Raw genomic sequence first — 20419 nt, 5'->3', positions numbered from 1 at the left:
AGTTGTGCCACGACTGTCCGCATCGTTACTGCATTTGTTTGGTGAACAACGGCTCAACACGAAATAATACACGAGTGGTTAATGAGTTTTTTGTGCAACAGTGTAGTATTCACAAATCGTTTGGCGGAATAGTAAAGAAAATTTGTGAAACAGTGTATCATTAGTGGATAGGACACTATTCAAGAAAAAGTAAGTACAAATATTTTGTAGTAAAAACAAATGTACTTGTATTTACTAAAATCATAGATATAGACACGGTCGCTATAGCAAAATAATCCCCTTTACTTGATAAAAATAATTAAGTATTGTTATTTAATATGAAATAGTTCACTGTTATTCACAAAATCACATTCAGTTACCTGATGTAAGACATATTCAAGAAAGTAATAACTAGCATTTGCAATAATAATACTACTTTTAACTTAGCTGTGGGGCTTGTTTATTATCTACACATAGCTGAAGGTTGACGGAAACATAAATATTTCTATAGTTTATGTATTTTTGCATTAAATGGAAGCTTTGATAACATAATTTTGTATTCATGCCTGTATATTCTTCTTTGTACGTTGCATGTCAGTATTTTTATCTAGTCTCGCACGTTTGTAACTTCTATTTTTTTCTTGTTTGTGCCTATTTGTGGGTGTAACCACTGTAACCGGGAGTGTTTGTGTTCCAATGATGTCACTCGACCACACGATGTATTCTGAGCATGCGCGCTTAAAAACGCTGACGCCGATCGCCACATACTTACCTACCTATTGGCTATAAAATGTGTAAGACCGCGCGCCGCTTGCGTCCGTCCGCGGCCTAAATGTATAGCGGGCGGGATCAGCCCTGAACGTATTGCAGGTACACGTTTGGAGCATTACGTGTAGGTACAATACGTTATTTCAGTGTACAAAACATTAAAGTCGTTTGTTTTTCAGACATGAACACGCAAACAGGCAAGATGTTTCAGAATCTTCACATCAACCTGAATATTTGTTATAAAAGACGCTGTAAAGAAACGTCTACAACAAACGTCGTAGATGCCCGCCATGTACTAGCTTTCCTCGGTGTCATGCTTCAAAACTTGTATCACCGAATTAGGCTTGTCACCAAATAATGCGAGTTTACACTGTGTCTCGTTTTATATGGGCACTTAGTAGAAGTAACTGATTAGTAGGGCTCATAAGAACACAGTGGGACTATAATAATTATGCTCATCTTCTCGATAGACCTGAACATGTTAGTACTCCGCTAGGAGCCCATAACTCGGTATTCCAAGCTGAGTGCAATGGGCACCATAAATGCGGCGGCTGCCATCACTGTAAGTAAGGTAGTAGGATCCTCGATCCGCATACTCTCCGACAGCAGAGCAGTCTTAAAGGCTCTAAAAAGCCATATAGTTACATCCAAACTTATACACGAATGCCCCGAACGACTAACGGAGGTATGTCATAATAACAAGATCACCCTACAATGTATCAAGGAACACAGTAGATCTCAGGGTAACGATGCTGCGCACGAGCTTGCCAGGCAAGGGTCGAGTCACGAGTGCGGGGGCGACTGGCCCGGCACCGATTCTCCCGATACCGTTTAGCAAGGTACGCTCAATGCTGCTAGCACGTACAGGAAAACTACACACGGAGCACTGGCTAAACCAGACTGGATGCAGACAGGCCAAACAATAAGCCATGCCTAGCATCAACGAAAAACTCACAAGGGCGCTCCTTCAACTAGGTAAGGTCCGACTGAGTATATGGTAACCACTAACCAGTGTCATAACAGGTCATGGACTATTTAACAAACATTTTTTTTATAACAGGTGTTACAGACAGTCCCCTGTGCCGAGAATGCATGGAGCCAGAAGAGACAGCCTCTCACGTGGTGTTTGAATGCAGCGTAGTGGCCCATACAGGGCAAAACATCTCGTATCCCCGAGAAACCACCCCGAGGTCCTACTCTACATCAAGGGTTTAATAAGATTCCTAGACGAGCTGGGCTGGCAGGACTAGCCCACCACCTCTGTCACGCAAAATAGGCGCCAGTCGCTATTGCGGGAAATTGCCCGAATTACTATACAATACGATTAAGACAACATAAATACAATAGAATTATGTTTAAGTAAATAATACTGTTTTTTTTTATTTCACAAGTTTAATAAAGATTGTTTTTCAATTTTGTTTACTGTTTGAGAATATTTTTTTTTGCATTAATTTATAGATATATAACACCAACATACAACCAGAACAAGATGGAAGGATGTAGTGCTAAAGGACATGAGTGAGTGCAGGTTATCCGAGGACGATGTCGTGGACAGGGCGAAGTGGAGAAGGTTCAGCAGGAAAGCTGACCCCACCACCATGTGGGATAGATAGCTATGAAGAGAGATCGAGAAAGTTAACACAAACAATATTACAGTTATGTTTGTAATAATGTTTAGAAAACAAAATATTGCTTTAAATACTATTTAGATTCGTTATAAAGGAGATTCATTCTTACGACGCAAGCATTGAAAAGTCATTATACATAGTTGATAAGTAGAAAACATTTTTTTTATATAAAGCGTAATACTACGGTATTACTGATAAACTTATAGTTACTTTTATTGGTAAAGACGAATGTGCCGATATTCGACATAAAAATAAACCATTTTGGTGAACTATTTTGTGTTGGGTCCATATTGCTCAAAAAAACTCGACCATATCTTAAAAATTGCACGTCACAATGCTAAGTATGCTCAAATATTTTTGATTTTGAACTATAGTTTTTGTTATTCATAACATTATTATTGATTTACCTTGTACTTTATTAAAAAACAAGAAGGAAACAGAAATAATTATTGATGTTAGTTTATTACAATAAAAGTTATGGCTTGATACATTTTGTTTATTTTTCAAACCGCTCTCCTGAAAAAATACGATTTTTGAAATACTACGTTATTTTAGATAAGCAGCGATATTTGGATTGGAACCGAGGCTATTTGGAGATTATTTTCGTCGGAATAAATTTAACCATAATTGGATAGTAGCACTGATAACTTGATCGTATCGTACCCGTAATTAAATGCATATTAGAAGTTTTGGGGGTTTCAAGCTTTTTTATCGGGAATTTTCACTCCTTATTCATAACATAGAATAGTATAGTATAAAATGCTTTTTTACTCCCTTCTTTTTTTTGTGTTTCCACTTAGTTATTGCATGTTAATTGTACTTTTGTGGACATCTGTTATTGGCTATGTTTTCTGTTCACTATGATTTGTATTAATTTTTGTATTGCTGTTGATGCCCCAAATAAATAAAATAAAAAGTAAGTGTGTTCACGCACTATGAAATGGGCCACGTGTAAATGCGTATTATTGCGTACACACCATCGCTGAACCACTACCTTTGATGTTCGGATGAAAAATCTCTCAAATATTTGTCCATCTTTGATTGATCATGGTAAACGAAAGATATAGCTCAATAAAAGTAAGTGGTTTAAAAAAGTGCCAATTAAAATATACTAAAAATTAACAGGTTGAAAAAATGCCACATTTAGACGTTAAAATACCTTTGTGTATATTAGAACGTATTGATTGTATAAAAATAAGCATAGAAGAATTGTGAGATCTGTTTTTCTGGACCTATATTTACAGTGACGCCAACTGGTGAGCACAAAAACAGTAGCCCTCATTTTTCGCGCTCCGTGCAATCGCCCGCGCCCGCGCCCTTATGGTAAGTACTAATCAGTCTAAACGAGACATAAAACTGTCCCCTCACAACTCCCCTTGTCCCCTTGCAAACTCGGACAAGCTGCCCAAAACAACGTCCACAATTTTGCCATGTAATCGCCGAATAATTAAACAAGTACAGTCAGCAGTATGTATACATTGTTGTACAAAGCATTTTCATAGAAACAATAAAAAACATCTTTTAACATCTTTGTAAAATACCATGGTTGCATTGAATAAATGATATGATATGATATGAAAACTTGATAACATATAAAATAATTCATAATTCATTTATTGCTTTTATGGGTTTTACAAGATTTTAAAGTATTTACATGTTCCAGCATAAACCCCGTTTATTTATTTTATTTATTATTTATTTATTTAATAAAATACAGAGTATTCATACAATAATCATAGCCCCGCAAAACTCAATAATGAGTTTGACTGTGGGGTCATCAGTCTCTAGTTACATTTGTACTTAACTTAATTTTATAGTAGTGCAATTACTACAAAATATTGAGGTAGTGTATTTTTAACATAGATTTAAATTTAGACTTCTTATTTTCACATCTTATGGCTTCGGGCAAACTATTAAGCAAATATGGTATTCTTTTCCTAAGGGTTCTATCCCCGTAGTAGATAAGATAAGATGTTTATTTGTAAAAGTCATGTACATGAGATGTTATTGAAGTTATACAGGAAGCTTCCATGACACCCTGTCAGGGCACACAAATTGTCTTATATCTAGCTTATTACTAAATTACATTTAAATTTCATTTACAGGCCATGCATGCTATTATTAATAATTGGTTAGAGAGATTTTTTGTATATGTATGAGGTATAAATAGTAGTTATATAGTAATAGTAGTTATTAATTCTAGGAACGCATAGTTTGCCTGAAGTCACAGCCTTTGTGATGTAAGTGTGATTAATTGGTGTTAATGCATCCTCTGAGCTAAGCTCCCGCCGGCCATGGTTATTGATCGCAAGTAGGTATTTATGTTTTAAACTGACAGGTAAGATGTTGCAAATTTTGAATAGAAGTCTGTAGTTACCTTTACATTAGAGTTTAGTTTTATGGTTAACAAGTAATTTTAAAAATCTGATCTGCATATTTTCTAATTTATCGATATTGGTCTTAGTTGTGAGTCCATAGCTGTCAAGAGCATAGCTCAGTATTGAATCTACAAGTGACATGTATAAACATCTAAGTGTGCTAATAGGAACTTTAAATTTTAAGTGGAAGAATTTACCTAATAAAACTAAGTTTTTCATAAATAAAATTAACATGATATGACCAGGAGAGGTGCTCGTCTACTTTGATTCCAAGGTAAGTAATACATTCTACTTGTTGTATAGGTTCACAGTTACAGTTATATTTGTTTAGATGAAAGCAGTGAAAAATATGGGCATATAATTTGGAAGGGATATTCTTGATTGGTAAATACGGTGAATGAATTAGTAAGAACTTGGTTTTATTGGAGTTGAGAACTATCCCATTGTCGTGAGACCACTTAACGACCGAGTCAATGTCTTCCTGTACTAGACGGGGCACAACAGCAATAAATTTTTGCCCCGTTGGGGCATAGGACTCAAAAACTAGCACACACTAGCGAGAAACAATATTAAGACTTAAGACTTATAAATTAAGATACTCCTTTATATTGTAAAATGAGTTTTCAACCAAGAAGTTTTTTTTAGTTTGTTAAAGAATATTGATTGTTTCTCTACGTATTTTAGTTCTAAAGGGATGTTGTTATATACTGTTACTGCCATATGGTAAGGACCGGAATTTACCATTACACAAACAAATATACTAGAATTTATATCATTACATATTTTTTTGATATTATAGCCTCTCAAATAACAGTTAAGATCCTAATTTAGGGTTATAACAAAAATTTATATCAGGAATTTAACAGTCACGCCAGAAGCGTTTCATTTCGCAAAGCGCCTACAGCGAATCGATTAGCAATGTTTAACTACTCATCAAATTGATCGCTGAAGGCTTGCAGGCGTATTTTGATCTTACAAAATGAATTGTTCTTTGATCAATGATTATAAAATTAGTTTCGTATAAAGTTCTGAGTATTATTATAACCTTTTTGACGCCTGTCAAACACAAAAGCTGTCACTCGGACGCCATGTCACCTATGGATGGTATAGAAAGGATGCAAATCTCTTATGGCAGAATTGTTGCAAAAGTGACCGCTTTCAGCTTTAAATAATAGTTCCTAATCTCTCCGGTGGCGCTAGTTAGGCTCTGGGACATGAGTATAACATGAACCATATAAGGCAACAAATAACCCGACCAAATTACGTAGGTTGTTTTTGGTAGTATTTCGGTGTATGGTGGCGCCGCCTAATTACTGTTTTTTGATGGACACTTTTCATACATAGAGATTTGGCTCCTTTATATAGTCTCCATGATGTCACCGAAGTGTCAAAACTGAAATTTAACTTAATGTACATGCACGTATGTCTATGTTGCTCTGTGGTCTGTGACCGATTAATCCGTCTTTGGCGTTGGGCCTGCGGTGCCGATATATCGGTCATGGCGTCCAAAAGGTTAATATTAGATGGATAAACCTCTGGTTTAAATCAGACTACTTAGATTAGTCACAGTCCCTTTACCACTATTTTATTCTAAAATAGTATTCTACTAAGGTATGCAGTAATGATACACAAGGGAAAATAAATATTAATGAGACAAGTTCCTATTTTAAGGTTTTGGTTAGTGTAGGTGTAATTTTGTTAGCTAAAGCTAGAGCCCTCAATTTTCAGTGACGTATCGTATAGAGCATAACATGATTTAGATATTTATATTCTCAATAACGAGCGACGAGCGGTCTGGCCTAGTGGGTAGTGACCCTGCCTGTGAAGCCGATGGTCCTGGGTTCGAATCCCGGTAAGGGCATTTATTTGTGTGATGAGCACATTTTGTTCCTGAGTCCTGGGTGTTTTCTACGTATTTAAGTATTTATAGGTTATATATATCGTTGTCTGAGTACCCATAACACAAGCCTCCTTGGGCTTACCGTGGGACTTAGTCAATCTGTGTAAGAATGTCCTATAATATTTATTTATTTATTTATTTATTTATTTAATAACAAGTAATTTGAACATGCAGTTTGAGCAATACACAAACGAGTAAAGCATTGTGTGAGATTGCCTAGTCATTATAAGTATTAAAAAAATAAAGGTATCTAATATTGTTACGGTTTTAACACCTCCTGGTACTGATTAAAAAACCCCGACTTGGTTTCACATTACATCTTATAACTTTTTTGTCGTAGAAGAACTGCGTTACGAGACTTGCACCTTTTTATTTAAGCACCCCAAGCCCACACCCGCCCTAAACCCGTGAGCGTGTATGAAAAATGTTATGAAAGTAAAGGAAGCGAAAGAGGCATGTCAGGATCGTAGCAAGTGGAAATCCGTGGTCTCTGCCTACCCCTCCGGGAAATAGGCGTGGTTATATGTATGTATGTTTTTATTTATTTGTTGTTAATGAAATTATTCCCCCATCCCCCATCCATCCCGGTTCTTCAGGGTGACACCAACCGCAACCTGAGCAGACCATTTACTGTATGTGAACTTGAAACTGCTATAAAAAGCCTGAAAAGCGGGAAGGCGTCTGGCATGGACGACCTCACAGTGGAACAAATTAAACACTTCGGACCTGTGGCGACGTCTTGGCTTCTAGCTCTCTTTAACGATTGTCTGGTGTCACTCAGCATACCAAAAGTGTGGCGCAAATCAAAAATAGTCGCACTGCTAAAACCTGGGAAGCCTCCCGATGATGCAAAAAGCTACCGCCCTATCTCCTTGCTGTGCCACACTTACAAGCTGTTTGAACGTCTTTTTCTCAACCGGCTGACACAGGCAGTGGATCCTCTTCTTATCAACGAACAAGCAGGGTTCCGCCCCGGGAAGTCGTGTACGAGCCAGACACTAAAACTGACGCAACACATTGAGGACGGTTTCGAGCTCGGCATGGTCACTGGAGTGGCGTTCGTCGATCTATCTGCAGCCTACGACACTGTGAACATCAAGATCTTACTGTCAAAAGTTGCCAAAGTCACTCGAGATGGGGGCTTCGTTCGTGTACTTGGTGAGCTCCTACGGAACCGCTGTTTTCAAGTCCACCTCAACACGGGGAAAAGCCGATGGCGACGCCAAAAGAATGGCCTCCCCCAGGGCAGCGTGTTGGCGCCAACCCTGTTCAACCTATACACGAATGATCAGCCAAGTCCACCAGGGACTCAACGTTTCCTCTACGCAGACGATCTAGCCCTCGCAGCTCAGTGCCGCTCCTTTGAAGATGTGGAAGGTATTCTGTCCGGGGCACTGGAGCAACTCGGAAGATACTATAAGGCCAACTGCCTCCGGCCGAACCCAAGCAAAACTCAGACCTGTGCGTTTCACCTGCGCAACCATCAAGCAAACAGACCCCTTCGCGTAGAGTGGGATGGAGCGACGCTTGACCATTGCCCCCATCCGCGATATCTGGGAATAACGCTGGATAGAGCGCTAACCTATAGGGCGCATTGTACTAACACGCGTATGAAAGTTAGTGCGCGCAACAACTTGCTGCGTAGGCTAACATCAACAAGTTGGGGCGCAACCTCGCACACCTTGCGTACCACCGGACTAGCTCTGTGTTTTTCTGCAGGAGAGTTTGCCTGTCCAGTCTGGCATCGGTCCCCACACGCCAGCCTCGTAACCGCCGCGCTCAACGACACCTGCCGTACCATCTCAGGCTGCCTTAAGCCGACCCCGCTCAACAAACTATACCCATTAGTTGGTGTGGCCCCCCCTGATATCCGCCGGGAGGTAGCCTGCGCTATCGAAAAGCACAAACAGGAGAACGACCAGCGGCACCCCTTGCATGGACACATCCCGCCACCTGCTCGTCTCAAAAGTCGCAGGAGTTTCATGCGGAGCACCAGCCCCCTGCAGGGTGAGCCGCCCGATGTGCGCCGCTTGCTGTGGCAGACCCGGTGGCCCCCACCGGACGGGTACGTGCAGGCTTTAGAGCAGCTGCCGCCTGGCTATAAAGAGCCTTGGCCAATTTGGAAGTCCTTAAATAGGCTCAGGTCCCAAGTTGGTCGATGTAAGCAAAACATGGCCAGATGGGGACTGCTCCATAGCCCCTCAACTCAATGTACCTGCGGCACAGCAACGCAAACAATGGCACATCTACTGGTGTGCCCCGCATGCCCACATCACTGCTCGGAGCTGGATCTGAGGGACGCGACAGCCAGGGCTGTCAATACCGCTGCCTACTGGGCATCCATCGTATGAAAAGGAACCTCGACACGAAAAGAAGAAGAAGAAGAATGAAATTATTGTTATGTATTTAATCCTCACCCGTGGTACATTAGTATTGATGATAAGAAGAATATTGAAGCTAGCACATCAGCTCGGCCCACCACTCCTGCTACCTGCAACAATAAAAAATATATTTTGAGTTTATCATTAAAAATCACTGTATTAGGAACGTACGTGATTTTTACGAGACAAAATTCCTTTTGTCAGTGTAAGTTACATTCTTAGGAATATAATAAATACATAGAAAACTGAGTGCACAATATGACACATCCGGAGGTCGTCCCCGCCAGGTTTAAACACTATTGCTATTGCAGTGCAGCACTTTTGTGTTGCGATGGGATCTAAGGTCATAGGCTATTGATATGCAAGTTGTATAGACTGGATAATGGGCTATTATTACGGACACCTGCCGTGACAATTAGTCTCAAAATTGTAAAAGATAGGTGACTCGCCTACTCCTTTAGTGGGCCCCACAACGGCCGCACGCACGCATCTATAGGGCAACACTTCTGAGCAGCTGTGAAGTTGTCGAGAGGTGAGTCTGCGGTAGCCAGATTTCGGTAATCCGTTCAGCAGGCCGCCGGCCGCCGGCATTATGACAAAAATGTCATAAGTGTAAAAACACTTCCAACCTGGAGCATAGGTCCCGCTCTTGCGACTTCACTCTGCCCGGTCGGTGAAGATAAGCACAGAGGCGAGGGCCAGATGAAAGGGCCCTCTGGAATAGGAGTCCGCGGTGTCGCCACTCACCGTCAGCCGTCAGCTCGCCACAAGCTGCCCCCGCGGAGTTATTATTATAATATTATATTTTAAGACACAGTCATCACTGAAGTTTTGTTATTACTCATTAAAAACAAAGGACGCCTTACGAAGTCTGCATAAAAACAAACATTTTCATACGTTAACTTTATCCATCCCAAAACTAAGTCTCAAATGCATAATGCTCATTAAAAACAAGACAAACACATTAAACAGAACAAACTGCCTCCTAAGCTGTAATAGCGAACATAACAGTATAAAATAAGGGGTTCTCAATAACAGTTATACAGGGTGCAGCAGTTATACGGGTGTAACTGTGTATTAATTAAATATTAAACGCCTTCTGCCAGTCATCGACGCCTTAAAACTGCTGGGGTGTGGCTTAAGACAAGAGAGGTCAAATAACAATTTAAAAGTGCCTATTTGAATAAAGAATATTTTGACTTTGACTTTGAATAGGCTTGGTCAACAAATAACTAACCATTATCACATACCTATTAACGTACGTACGTTCAATATCTGTACTGGAACTTTTTACAATCCTTACTGTAGGTCCTCAACTTTGCTTTTCTCCAGAAACTTCCTGCCTCGCACGGCTAAACTGTAGACTGAACACTGAACAGTCTGAACGGTATTTTCAGACCGGTACGACCTTCAAACCTCCAAGAAAAAAAAAGTGTATGCGTGTAATCTTTACGCGCGATTGAAGTAAAAATTCTTTGACGATGACGTTTATCGCTATGTTGGCAATTTGACGTGTCTTATTGTGCGTGTCACTACTGAGCGTTATTTCCGTCAGTAAAAAAATCAGACCTGCGGGCACAGCATGGTTCCATTTTTATCGCCTGTCACTATGGCCGTCACTTTCGCACTTACATGATTGTTAGAACGTGAGAGGCATGGTGACAAGCTATAAAAATGCTCTTAGTCGCGCCTAAAGAAGTTTTACTTCAAAAAGCGTACTTCCATCTTACATGCTTTCAACGCACTTGCAACCTGTTGTTGCGGGTGTCCATGAGCGACGGTAAGTGATTACCATCAGGACATTTCGTCCGCTTGTGTCTTTTCTCCTATATCATAATAAGTTTTTGGCAAAATTTTCATTTTTGGTAAGTAGGTACAAGCTTTTATCGCTGACTGTACTTTTTTCCACAGGCAACTAATAATACTTATTGAAACAATTCTAAAAACCCCAAACACAATTAGGTTGCGTTGTTTTATCACAGAGTTCCTATGGCCACCTCCTGTCTCCATCATCAGATCTGCTCGATGGTACCATAATATTGCATTGTTACACGACTTACAGTATGCAAATTTTCAGCTTCATCGGAAACCGGGAAGTGGGTCAAATTTAACCTGCAAGATTTGACCCTTACAAACATGATACATACATATTACATACATACTTACATAGGTACATTGTAAGTTAAATAAAAGCTTGTAAAAAAATAGTTATTGTGCTGCTTTTGGGATTAGTCTTAAATCCTATGACTTGCACCACATCTCAGTTGCGGATACAACCGTAACGAGCAGTTAAGCTCCCCCTCCCGCCTTTTTATTTATTCCCATTGCTTTGGTTAAGTTCTCGAGTCAACCAGTGTTACGTGACCTAGACATACGATGACGATATCTAACGCCATCTAGTGATGATTAACGTCAAAAATGGGTGCTAGACAACGAACTATAATGACCGGATCACCGAATGGTCTCACCGGAAGATCAGCGCTGGAAGTCGCCAGCAACGTGCTGAGGTGAGACCATTTCGTGGCACTTTTTCTTTTTTATGTTTCTCCGTTTTGTATAATTTTCTATTTGTGTGTGCTAACGAATAAAATTATTTCTTATTCTATTCTATTCTACTATTAGAAGACTGACAAGAGCTCAATAACCGGCCAGTTGCGAGTCGGACTCGCGCACGAAGGGTTCCGTTTTTTGGGTAACCTTTTACTCGTATATTGGTTTACATGAGTTTCCGACTCACCACCATTGGGTAAGCGATCGCCATAACGGCCGTAAACGGAATCCTAAGGCCGTTTCAGCCGTAATTGCTCGCTACTAATGTTTGTAGATTAAACGAGCCGAGATTGCCGCGTTTTTATTTAATTTCGAATTGAGAACTGCCTAAAACCGTTGTACGGGCAATAGTCTAATTATTTAGAAGTAACGATGTATTTTAAGTTTTTTTTTTTTTTAATTGTTTTAATTTAATATTAAAGGAAAAAAATGGAAAAAGATACACTTCCGGCAGGATTTGAACCCGCAACCTCCGCAATCCTTTAATATAAAATTTGGAGTATCGCTCGCAGACGTATCTGCATGTTAAAAAAAATTGATTTTAATTGTTTTAATTTTGGAATAGTTTTACCATTAAAACTAGTATAGACAATATTTTGTTCGGAATAATAAAATTGTAATTGCGACAACGAAAATCAAAACATGTATACTGCCTTGCTTTTAAGTAATGATACCAACTAAGATCAATGTGGGGAGACCAACGTACTAGAAAAACTATGGATTATTAATGTCATTACCGGGTCCAACGCGATTAAATTTCATTATTTTACCTTTTTCCGACGTTTTAACTAGGTTGCACTAGCTGTGGTCACGGAAGACTGACGTCCCAGCAAATGTCACTTGAGATATTGGTAAATAACACTAAACTACCCGACATTAGTTTATGTAAATGTTCGGGGTAGACAAATAAATTTTATCTACCCGTTTCTGCTTAATGATTATTGTCCACGGCACGACACGCAACACTATCCGCGCACTGGTCCGAAGATAGATCCCTTTGTTTCAACATTTGAATCACTGGTCCCCAAGTTGACGATAATTTGTACCCTTCTTCCCTGTTGAAATTTTTCGGGTGTCAAAAAGGTAAAATAATGAAATTTTAATCGCGTTAGACCCGGTAATGTGTACAAAACGCGAGAGTTTAAAGTGTTATAAACTATGGATGTTTGACGAGCTCAAAAATGACCCCACGTGTTGCGAGCGCCTCAACTGGATAGCGCGCATGTTGACAGCGTCACATGGCGATGTATTGTAATTCCGTGCAAAATGTTTGACATAGAATAAGGCTTAGTTTCCCCTCTGATTTGGAAGGTCAAATGCTAGTCACTTTTGTAAAAGTGCCTACGCTTCTTGGGATTAGTTGCCGAGCGAACCGAGTTTGACGACCGGTCTGGCCTAGGTGACCCTGCCTGCGAAGCCGATGGGTTCGAATGCATGGAAGGGTATTTATGTGTGATGAACATAAATTGTTCCTGAGTCATGGGTGTTTCCTATGTATATATGTATTTATCACCTGGCACCCATAGCTGTGGCGTAACTAGGGAGGGGGGGGGGGGGGGGGGGGGGGCAAGTGCCCCGGGCGCCATCCAAGGGGGGGGGGGGGCGCCAAAATGGGCAAAAGGCAGCAGCAGGGAAACTTTTGTCAGTCGTCAGGGGGCGCAAATTTGGTGATTGCCCCGGGCGCCATATCCTCCAGCTACGCCCCTAACCCATACAAGCTTTGTTTAGTTTGGGGCTAGGTTGATCTGTGTAAGATGTCCCCTATTTATTTAGTCGTATGGCGCAGGTACATAATATATAGGCAAACAATTAAAACAACAATAAAATAATAATAAAATCAGATGTCAACATTCAGTGTCTTCAGCCATGCAGCTGCATGGGTTGTGAGATGTAGCAGGTCTTCCGGTGGTCCAGAGTATGAATGCAGAGGACAGCGCTGGATAATGTGTTCCATCGTTTGGTCCTCCTCACCACATTCACACAAGGCCGAGTCCTTCCATCCCCACCTGTGCAAGAGGTAGTTGCATCGGCCGTGTCCCGTTCTCAGTCTGTTCAAACGGCACCATTGCTGTCTAGGAAGGTCAAAACCGGCAAGTCTACGCGCTGGGTTACTAACTCTCGAGTCCACATTTGCAGCGCCCCATTCATTTTTCCAGGCTTCAGACACATAAAAACCTTGCACATTCCGAGCATATGAAGGGCGTCGGGACTTCAAGCGCGGATGTGGTGGGAAGCAGAACTCTCGATGGATTGGTAAAGAGCTATTTGACCTTATTTTCTCAGCTTCTCTCGACAGCGCATGCTTCCTACGCAGATGTGGCGGGGCTATATTGTATAGATGTCCCTTAATATTTATTTATAAAGATCTTGAGCTAATGACAGTACCTTGTATGTACATATACGAAATATGTATGTTTGTTAAAATGAACCCAGAACTTTTCAAGACGTTTCAAAATGTATGTAATTTTAATACAAGGTACCCTGATAGGCTAGCAATACCTTGCAAACGAACAGCTTTGTATAGCAGAAACACTTTTTGTATGAGCATAAAAAATTAAAATAGACTGGATAATGACATCAAGCAGTTGCCTTTGAAAATGTTTAAAGTAAAACTAAAAGCATGGCTCGTACAAAAAGCCTTCTATTCCGTTGAGGAATACATGACATATTTTGAGTAAGGTAGGTGCATGATAATTATAATATAGGCCTTGACTATGATTGTTTAAACTTAGCTTTAGTTGTAAGTTTAGTTTTCTGCATGCCAGATGCTGGTGAAATATGTGATACTTATGTATAATATTGTCTGACCACCTTTTGTACCATATTTTATGCAAAATAAAGTTATTTTCTTCTTTTCTTCTTCTTCTAAAAAAAAACAAGCTTTGGTAAAAACCGGGGCAACGCTATCACTAATAAATTGGAGCAATATTTTTTTAACTGCATCACTGCATGCAATATTGCATTTTAAAACCACCGTTTTGATATTGGCACGAAATAAATTGACGTTCACGTACAGCGTACAGAGCATGTTCGCAATTAATTTACGCAATCGGGTGGATGCATTAATTGCACTTGAATCTCTTCAATCAAAAATAAAAGGGCCGAGTTTCATATTGTTTTTGTGTGGCGTTGAAAAATGAAATGGAGGTACTACAGATTTTTAAATTTAAGGAAAAATCGGCCAAGTGCGAGTCGGACTCGCGCACGAAGGGTTCCGTACCATTTCGAAAAAAACGGAAAAAATACGTTTGTTGTATAGGACGAGCCCCACTTATTATAGCTATCACGGTTCATGAGATACAGCCTGGTGAGAAACGGACAGACAGAAAGACAGACGGACGGACAGCGGAGTCTTAGTAATAGGGTCCCGTTTTTACGCTTTGGGTACGGAACCCTAAAAATGGAAAATTCACCGCTTCGGGCAAGACTCGAACTTCGGTCCGAAAGCTGACGGGGGGCTCCGACATGGCTGAATTTATCCGAAGCGCCTTTCCGATATCGGATGTTGGAAGGCGCCTATGACAAAAACAGCTGCAGGAGAGTGCCATTGACATTAATTATGTTATCTAACATCTCTGTCACTCTTGTATATTCGAGCGATAAAGAGGCAGATAGCGAAATTTCGGTTTCGCGTTTCCCGGTAGGTCCTCTGTAAACAAACCGCCTTGATGCATCAATGTCATATTTTATTATCTCTGAAAACTTGTCAAAAACTTGTGTACAGTATGTATAAGTTACTCTATGGTTTACTAAAAAGACTAGTGCTGCACTCTGGTGGCAGAACATTGCAGTAATATTCCCTATTGGCATTATGCCTACGCACTTTGATTACATATTGGCCATTTGGCCCTTATATCATAATACTATTACTTATTCTGTGCTAATAACATTCACTGCCCTTTAAAAGCACACTTGCTTTTTCCCACGCATTTTTTATTTCTGTCCACAGTGAACCAATTATATTAAGTGATAACAGTGTATGATAAAACTTTAATTTATAGTTGTATAATAGCTCATAATTATCGTTCGAAAGAACCTGATAAACTTTGACTGCTTACGATGTACTAGTAAATTAATGGTACAATAAAATAACATAATAACTAAATAACAGTTTTGAATGATTCACGGTTAGTTTCATTAGACATTATATTGACCGGGATATGGTCCGTGATTACCTTTTGTATTAATACTACGTCGCAAGCATAAGGCCCGCCTGATGTTAAGCAGTCTCCGTAGCCTATGGACGTCTGCAATTCCAGATGAGTTACATGCGCGTTGCCGATCCTAACACTCCGCACCCTCGTTGAACTCTGGGTGCTGGCAACCTTACTTACCGGCAGGAACAACACTATGAGTAGGGAGTGTTATTTGGCTGCGGTTTTCTGTAAGGTGGAGGTTTATTGTATTGTTTTCGAGCTCCCGATATTTCGATGCAGTTTCTAGAAACTAAATCTAGAAACGAGTGTGTCTGAGCTGCACACCTCGAGAACCCTTATGGCTCCTCAATTTCGAAAATTTTCTACTTTTTACGAAGCTTGAAGGGTTGGGTTCAAAGTACTGAGAGTGCGATATGTGCGATATGTGTGATATGATATGATATGATATGATATGATATGATATGATATGACATATTATGATATGATATGCTATGATATGATATGCTACGATATGATATGATATTTATTGGTAAATATTTACATTTACAAGTCACTACTACAATTAAGCATTACACATGATACTGTGTCGTCAAATATTACGTAAATAGGAAAACGCCAGTGTATGCTGTCTTAGACCTTTCTAAGGCTTTTGACCTGTACGGCTACCATCAGTTTGTCACTGACATAAACGCCATCAAGAACGTAATTTACTTTCTATGCATCTCACTCGTACTCGCATATTAGTGCGAGCGAGATGCATAGTAAGTAAAGCCAAACTTAATAATGATGGTAGCCGTAATTTGGTCTCCTACGATGTGTACGTGGGCGATCTCGTTGCGAACGCGAACGCCGTGGGCCCGCCGCGCCGCGCCGCGCCGCATCGCGTTCGCGAGTTGTTCGCTACGTAAGACGCAGCGATAGCTCTCTTGCCATAATTCAGTACGTATATTTCCTTCTTTTCATTTTCTTTCTCCTATATTAAAACAGACACAAAGCCGATCCGAGTGTCATACTCGTAAAACCTCCATGACATTAAAGTTTGGTATGTTCCAAGTAAGTAATAAAAGCTTGTATCGGTGAGATAATATTGGATTGGAAACTGAAATAAATCCCGACGGGAAAGTTTTGAAGTTAACGGCTTCAACGGAGTCTGGTTGCCATTTACAAAGCGTGCCAATTTCGCTACGGCCATACTAAACATGACAATATCTGGATAAAACGCCTAGTTCAAAGCTTTAAACGGTTTACCCAATGTCCCGGTAGATGGCGGTGTTACCTCCATCAAACTAGCGAACGTTAGTTCAACATAATTGTATAAGCTGTTTTTTGTATTATTACAGTACATATGGTGCTACTTTCTCGCACTAGTGCGTAAAGAGCACTTTTCGTGCATATGTCGAAAGTTTAAAGGGCCATATGTACTGTAAAACGTTGTACGATACACGTGCGAATAGGTAATTCGCAACTCGTGTCGATTTAAAACACTCCCTGCGGTCGTGTTTTAATTTATCGCCACTCGTTTCGAATTTCCTCTTTTCCGCACTTGTATCGTAAATAAATATTATTGTATGGGAGCCCCACTTATATAAAAAATATTCTGTTTTTAGTATTTGTTGTTATAGCGGCAACAGAAATACATCTGTGAAAATTTCAACTGTCTATCACGGTTCATGAGATACAACCTGGTGACAGACAGACGGACAGGCAGACGGACAGTGGAGTCTAAGTAATAGGGTCTCGTCCCGTCCCAAGGGGTACCTTGGGTACGGAACCCTAAAAAATATGTAAGTAAAATTATTATCACACGGCTTTCAATATTGAATTTTGAGAATTTAACAATTCTTGAACCGTTAATGAGATTATCTGAATGAGACATTATCTTGTTCTTGTTTAAAATGTTTTTATCTGTGTGGGACGCACAATTTAAGTCCGTTCGCTTTACACAATGGCACCTTACGCACTATAAATCACCAATGTCCGATGTAATTTTACTTTATATATATCCTTTAAATTTTGATTTTTCCACGTCCTTGACTGGCAAGCGCAGCGCGCTACCAGCGCAGCACGAGGCCGCACTGGCAGGATCGCCATGTGAGGTGTGGCGTCAATTGATACAACTTGTTGGTTGGAAGTATAGTTTAATAATGAAATATGAGCCTTAACCTACGGAATATATAGAGATACAGTATGAAGGTGTGTGTAACGTACGTAGCGCACACTACGATTACCTAGAGGTCAACTTATACTAGAAACAAACACAATCGCATACAAAACGATTCACGAACAAAAGCAGGTCTTAATGGCAAAAGTTGGCGGATTATTGCCTTTGGATGGCACCTCGCCTTGTAACTGCGGTTTAAAAGTCATTTCAGGTAAATCAAGGTATAAAGATGGGTATGTGACAAAAATATTTTCTAAAATTGCAGTTCGCATGAAATGTTCTCGATATTTTTTTCCGCACGCTTATTGCCAAACCTTTTTAAAGTTGTTACTTTCAAACGGCCCGATTCGAATTACAAGGATACGTCAAATTAGGACTAGAAACGATATGGATTAGATTATGTCAGTGTCAAAAGTGACGATTCTTCAAACCAAAACTTCACTTATGACACTGACATCCTAATCCATATCGGTTCTAGACCTAATATTTGACGTACCGTAAAATGGGGTGAGTAGGAGCAAAACTGACATTCAAACCTCGATAACATTTTATTTTTACATATGCAACGCATGCATTCCGGACGTTTGTATTTTAGTTTTTATTTTATTTTCGGTAGTTCCATTTCATAACTTTGACGATAAACAAGAAATCCCACCTCACCCCGTAGTCCCTCGTAATTGGGGTAAGATGGGTTTTCATACAGAGGGTGATTTCGGAATATTGTTGGATCGATTTTTTTTATTATGAGTATTACTATAGTTCCATTTTTAATTGGAATACATTATTTTTGTAGCAGTTAAGTAGCCTTAAAATCCCATCTCACCCCCCTTTCATCCCTTCTCTCCCCATTCATAACCCAACTCTCCCCGCGAACCCTACTCACCCCATTTTACGGTATCTTAAAGTTCGGCTAGGGCCGAATTTATATGACATAAAATAGACGCCAATGATTGACGTAAATGTTAAATGAAACAACTTTGAGAACAAATCAAATTATTCTTATTAAATATTTAGATTTCTGTGTTTTATTTAAGTAGTCACACTACTTTATATAAATTATAAACTGTAATAGATGGCATTTATTAAAGAAAAAGTGACGAAGCCCTCCAGTGGTAAGGCTGGATTCGAACCTGCGTCTTTAGCTATCGCGGCTAAAGGCATGAACCCTTAGGCCACCTCACCACGGCGGAACACCGGTCCCAATTTCTCGACTATATGCCATCTTACTAAACGGGCCCACTGACTATCAGTCCGCTATCGGCCTGTCAGTTAGAACAAAAATTTGACAGTTCTGAATAACTGACAGGCTGATATCGTCCGGCGGACTGATAGTCAGTGGGCCCCTTAACACAGGCGTCTTTGACCAACTCTAAGGGCGAGCAGTGCTTCATCAGTTACGTTCGGTCAGTTACAATCAACCTCCCAGTGTTGTCATAAACCAGGTTTTACCACCGCCGTTTAATAACAATAATGGGAAAATCAAGGTAATTTCCCGCGGGAACACTTCATTCCGGAAGAATAGTGCTAAATGTAATTCGCGTGAAGTTAGTCTTTTGGGTTTTTAGGGTTCCGTACCCAAAGGATAAAAAAGGGACCCTATTACTAAGACTCCGCTGTCCGTCTGTCCGTCTGTCCGTCTGTCCGTTACCAGGCTGTATTTCATGAACCACGATAGCTAGACAGTTGAAATTTTCACAGATGATGTATTTCTGTTGCCGCTATAACAACAAATACTAAAAAGTACGGAACCCTTGGTGCGCGAGTCCGACTCTCACTTGGCCGGTTTTTTTATAATGTGCTTTGGCTAAGGGATTGAGACGATTTTTTTTTTATAAAAGGTTGCAAGTCTTCCACCTGGACAAGTCTCCCGGACTCCTCCGCTTCTCATTGTATTTAACAAAGGCGAAACAATTTTTTTTCCTGACAACATTAAAATTGATGACGATCGGCCTTTCAACTGTTGTTACTGACATAAACTAAACTTGTAAAACTTGTAGGTCTATACAACAGGGCCCAGACCGACCCGGTTAAATAAGATAGCGCAAAAAGCTCAATTCACAACATAATTTTAACTACATAGAACATAAATCACGAACAAACTGGTTATCAAGGATCTTTAACTCAAACTGGATGCTCCGTCTAATTTATTTGAGTCACATAACATTTAACAGCAACACGCTTCGTCAAAATATGCACAGTCGTCAACCGGGGTGAATAGGGATGGCTGGGGTGAATAGGGACAAAACTTAAAATGTGATTTACCTGACAATTTCTTATACAATGCCCACACAAACTGTATCATTGGATTGAAAATAATAGTAGATTTTGTATGATAAAATTTTTGTGGATATATTTTGGGAAATTTTCAGGGTATCACATTTTAAGTATTGTCCCTATTCACCCCAGTTGACGGTACTTACAAAATATACACAACAGGATTATTCAATAATTCAATTGCTTAAAAACAAGTACAAAATTTGCCCCCACCCGGGGTTCAGTATTCACCCGGACAAAATG

At 40.0% G+C, this 20419-nt stretch overlaps 1 protein-coding gene across 1 annotated transcript in view; it reads right to left on the bottom strand.

Moving 5' to 3' along the window:
* Positions 1 to 20419, bottom strand: part of LOC134741734 (protein O-mannosyl-transferase TMTC1-like) — a 227612-nt gene that overhangs the window by 18970 nt on the left and 188223 nt on the right. Inside the window, exon 3 of the mRNA XM_063674626.1 lies at positions 9071 to 9144. Within this exon, the coding sequence (XP_063530696.1) occupies positions 9071 to 9144 (74 nt within the window). The remainder of the gene's footprint in view (positions 1 to 9070; positions 9145 to 20419) is intronic.

The sequence above is a fragment of the Cydia strobilella genome, chromosome 5, assembly GCF_947568885.1.
Source record: "Cydia strobilella chromosome 5, ilCydStro3.1, whole genome shotgun sequence".
Taxonomy (NCBI): domain Eukaryota; kingdom Metazoa; phylum Arthropoda; class Insecta; order Lepidoptera; family Tortricidae; genus Cydia; species Cydia strobilella.
The sequence above is the reverse complement of the archived record's forward strand: the minus strand, read 5'-3'. Positions and strand labels throughout refer to the sequence as shown.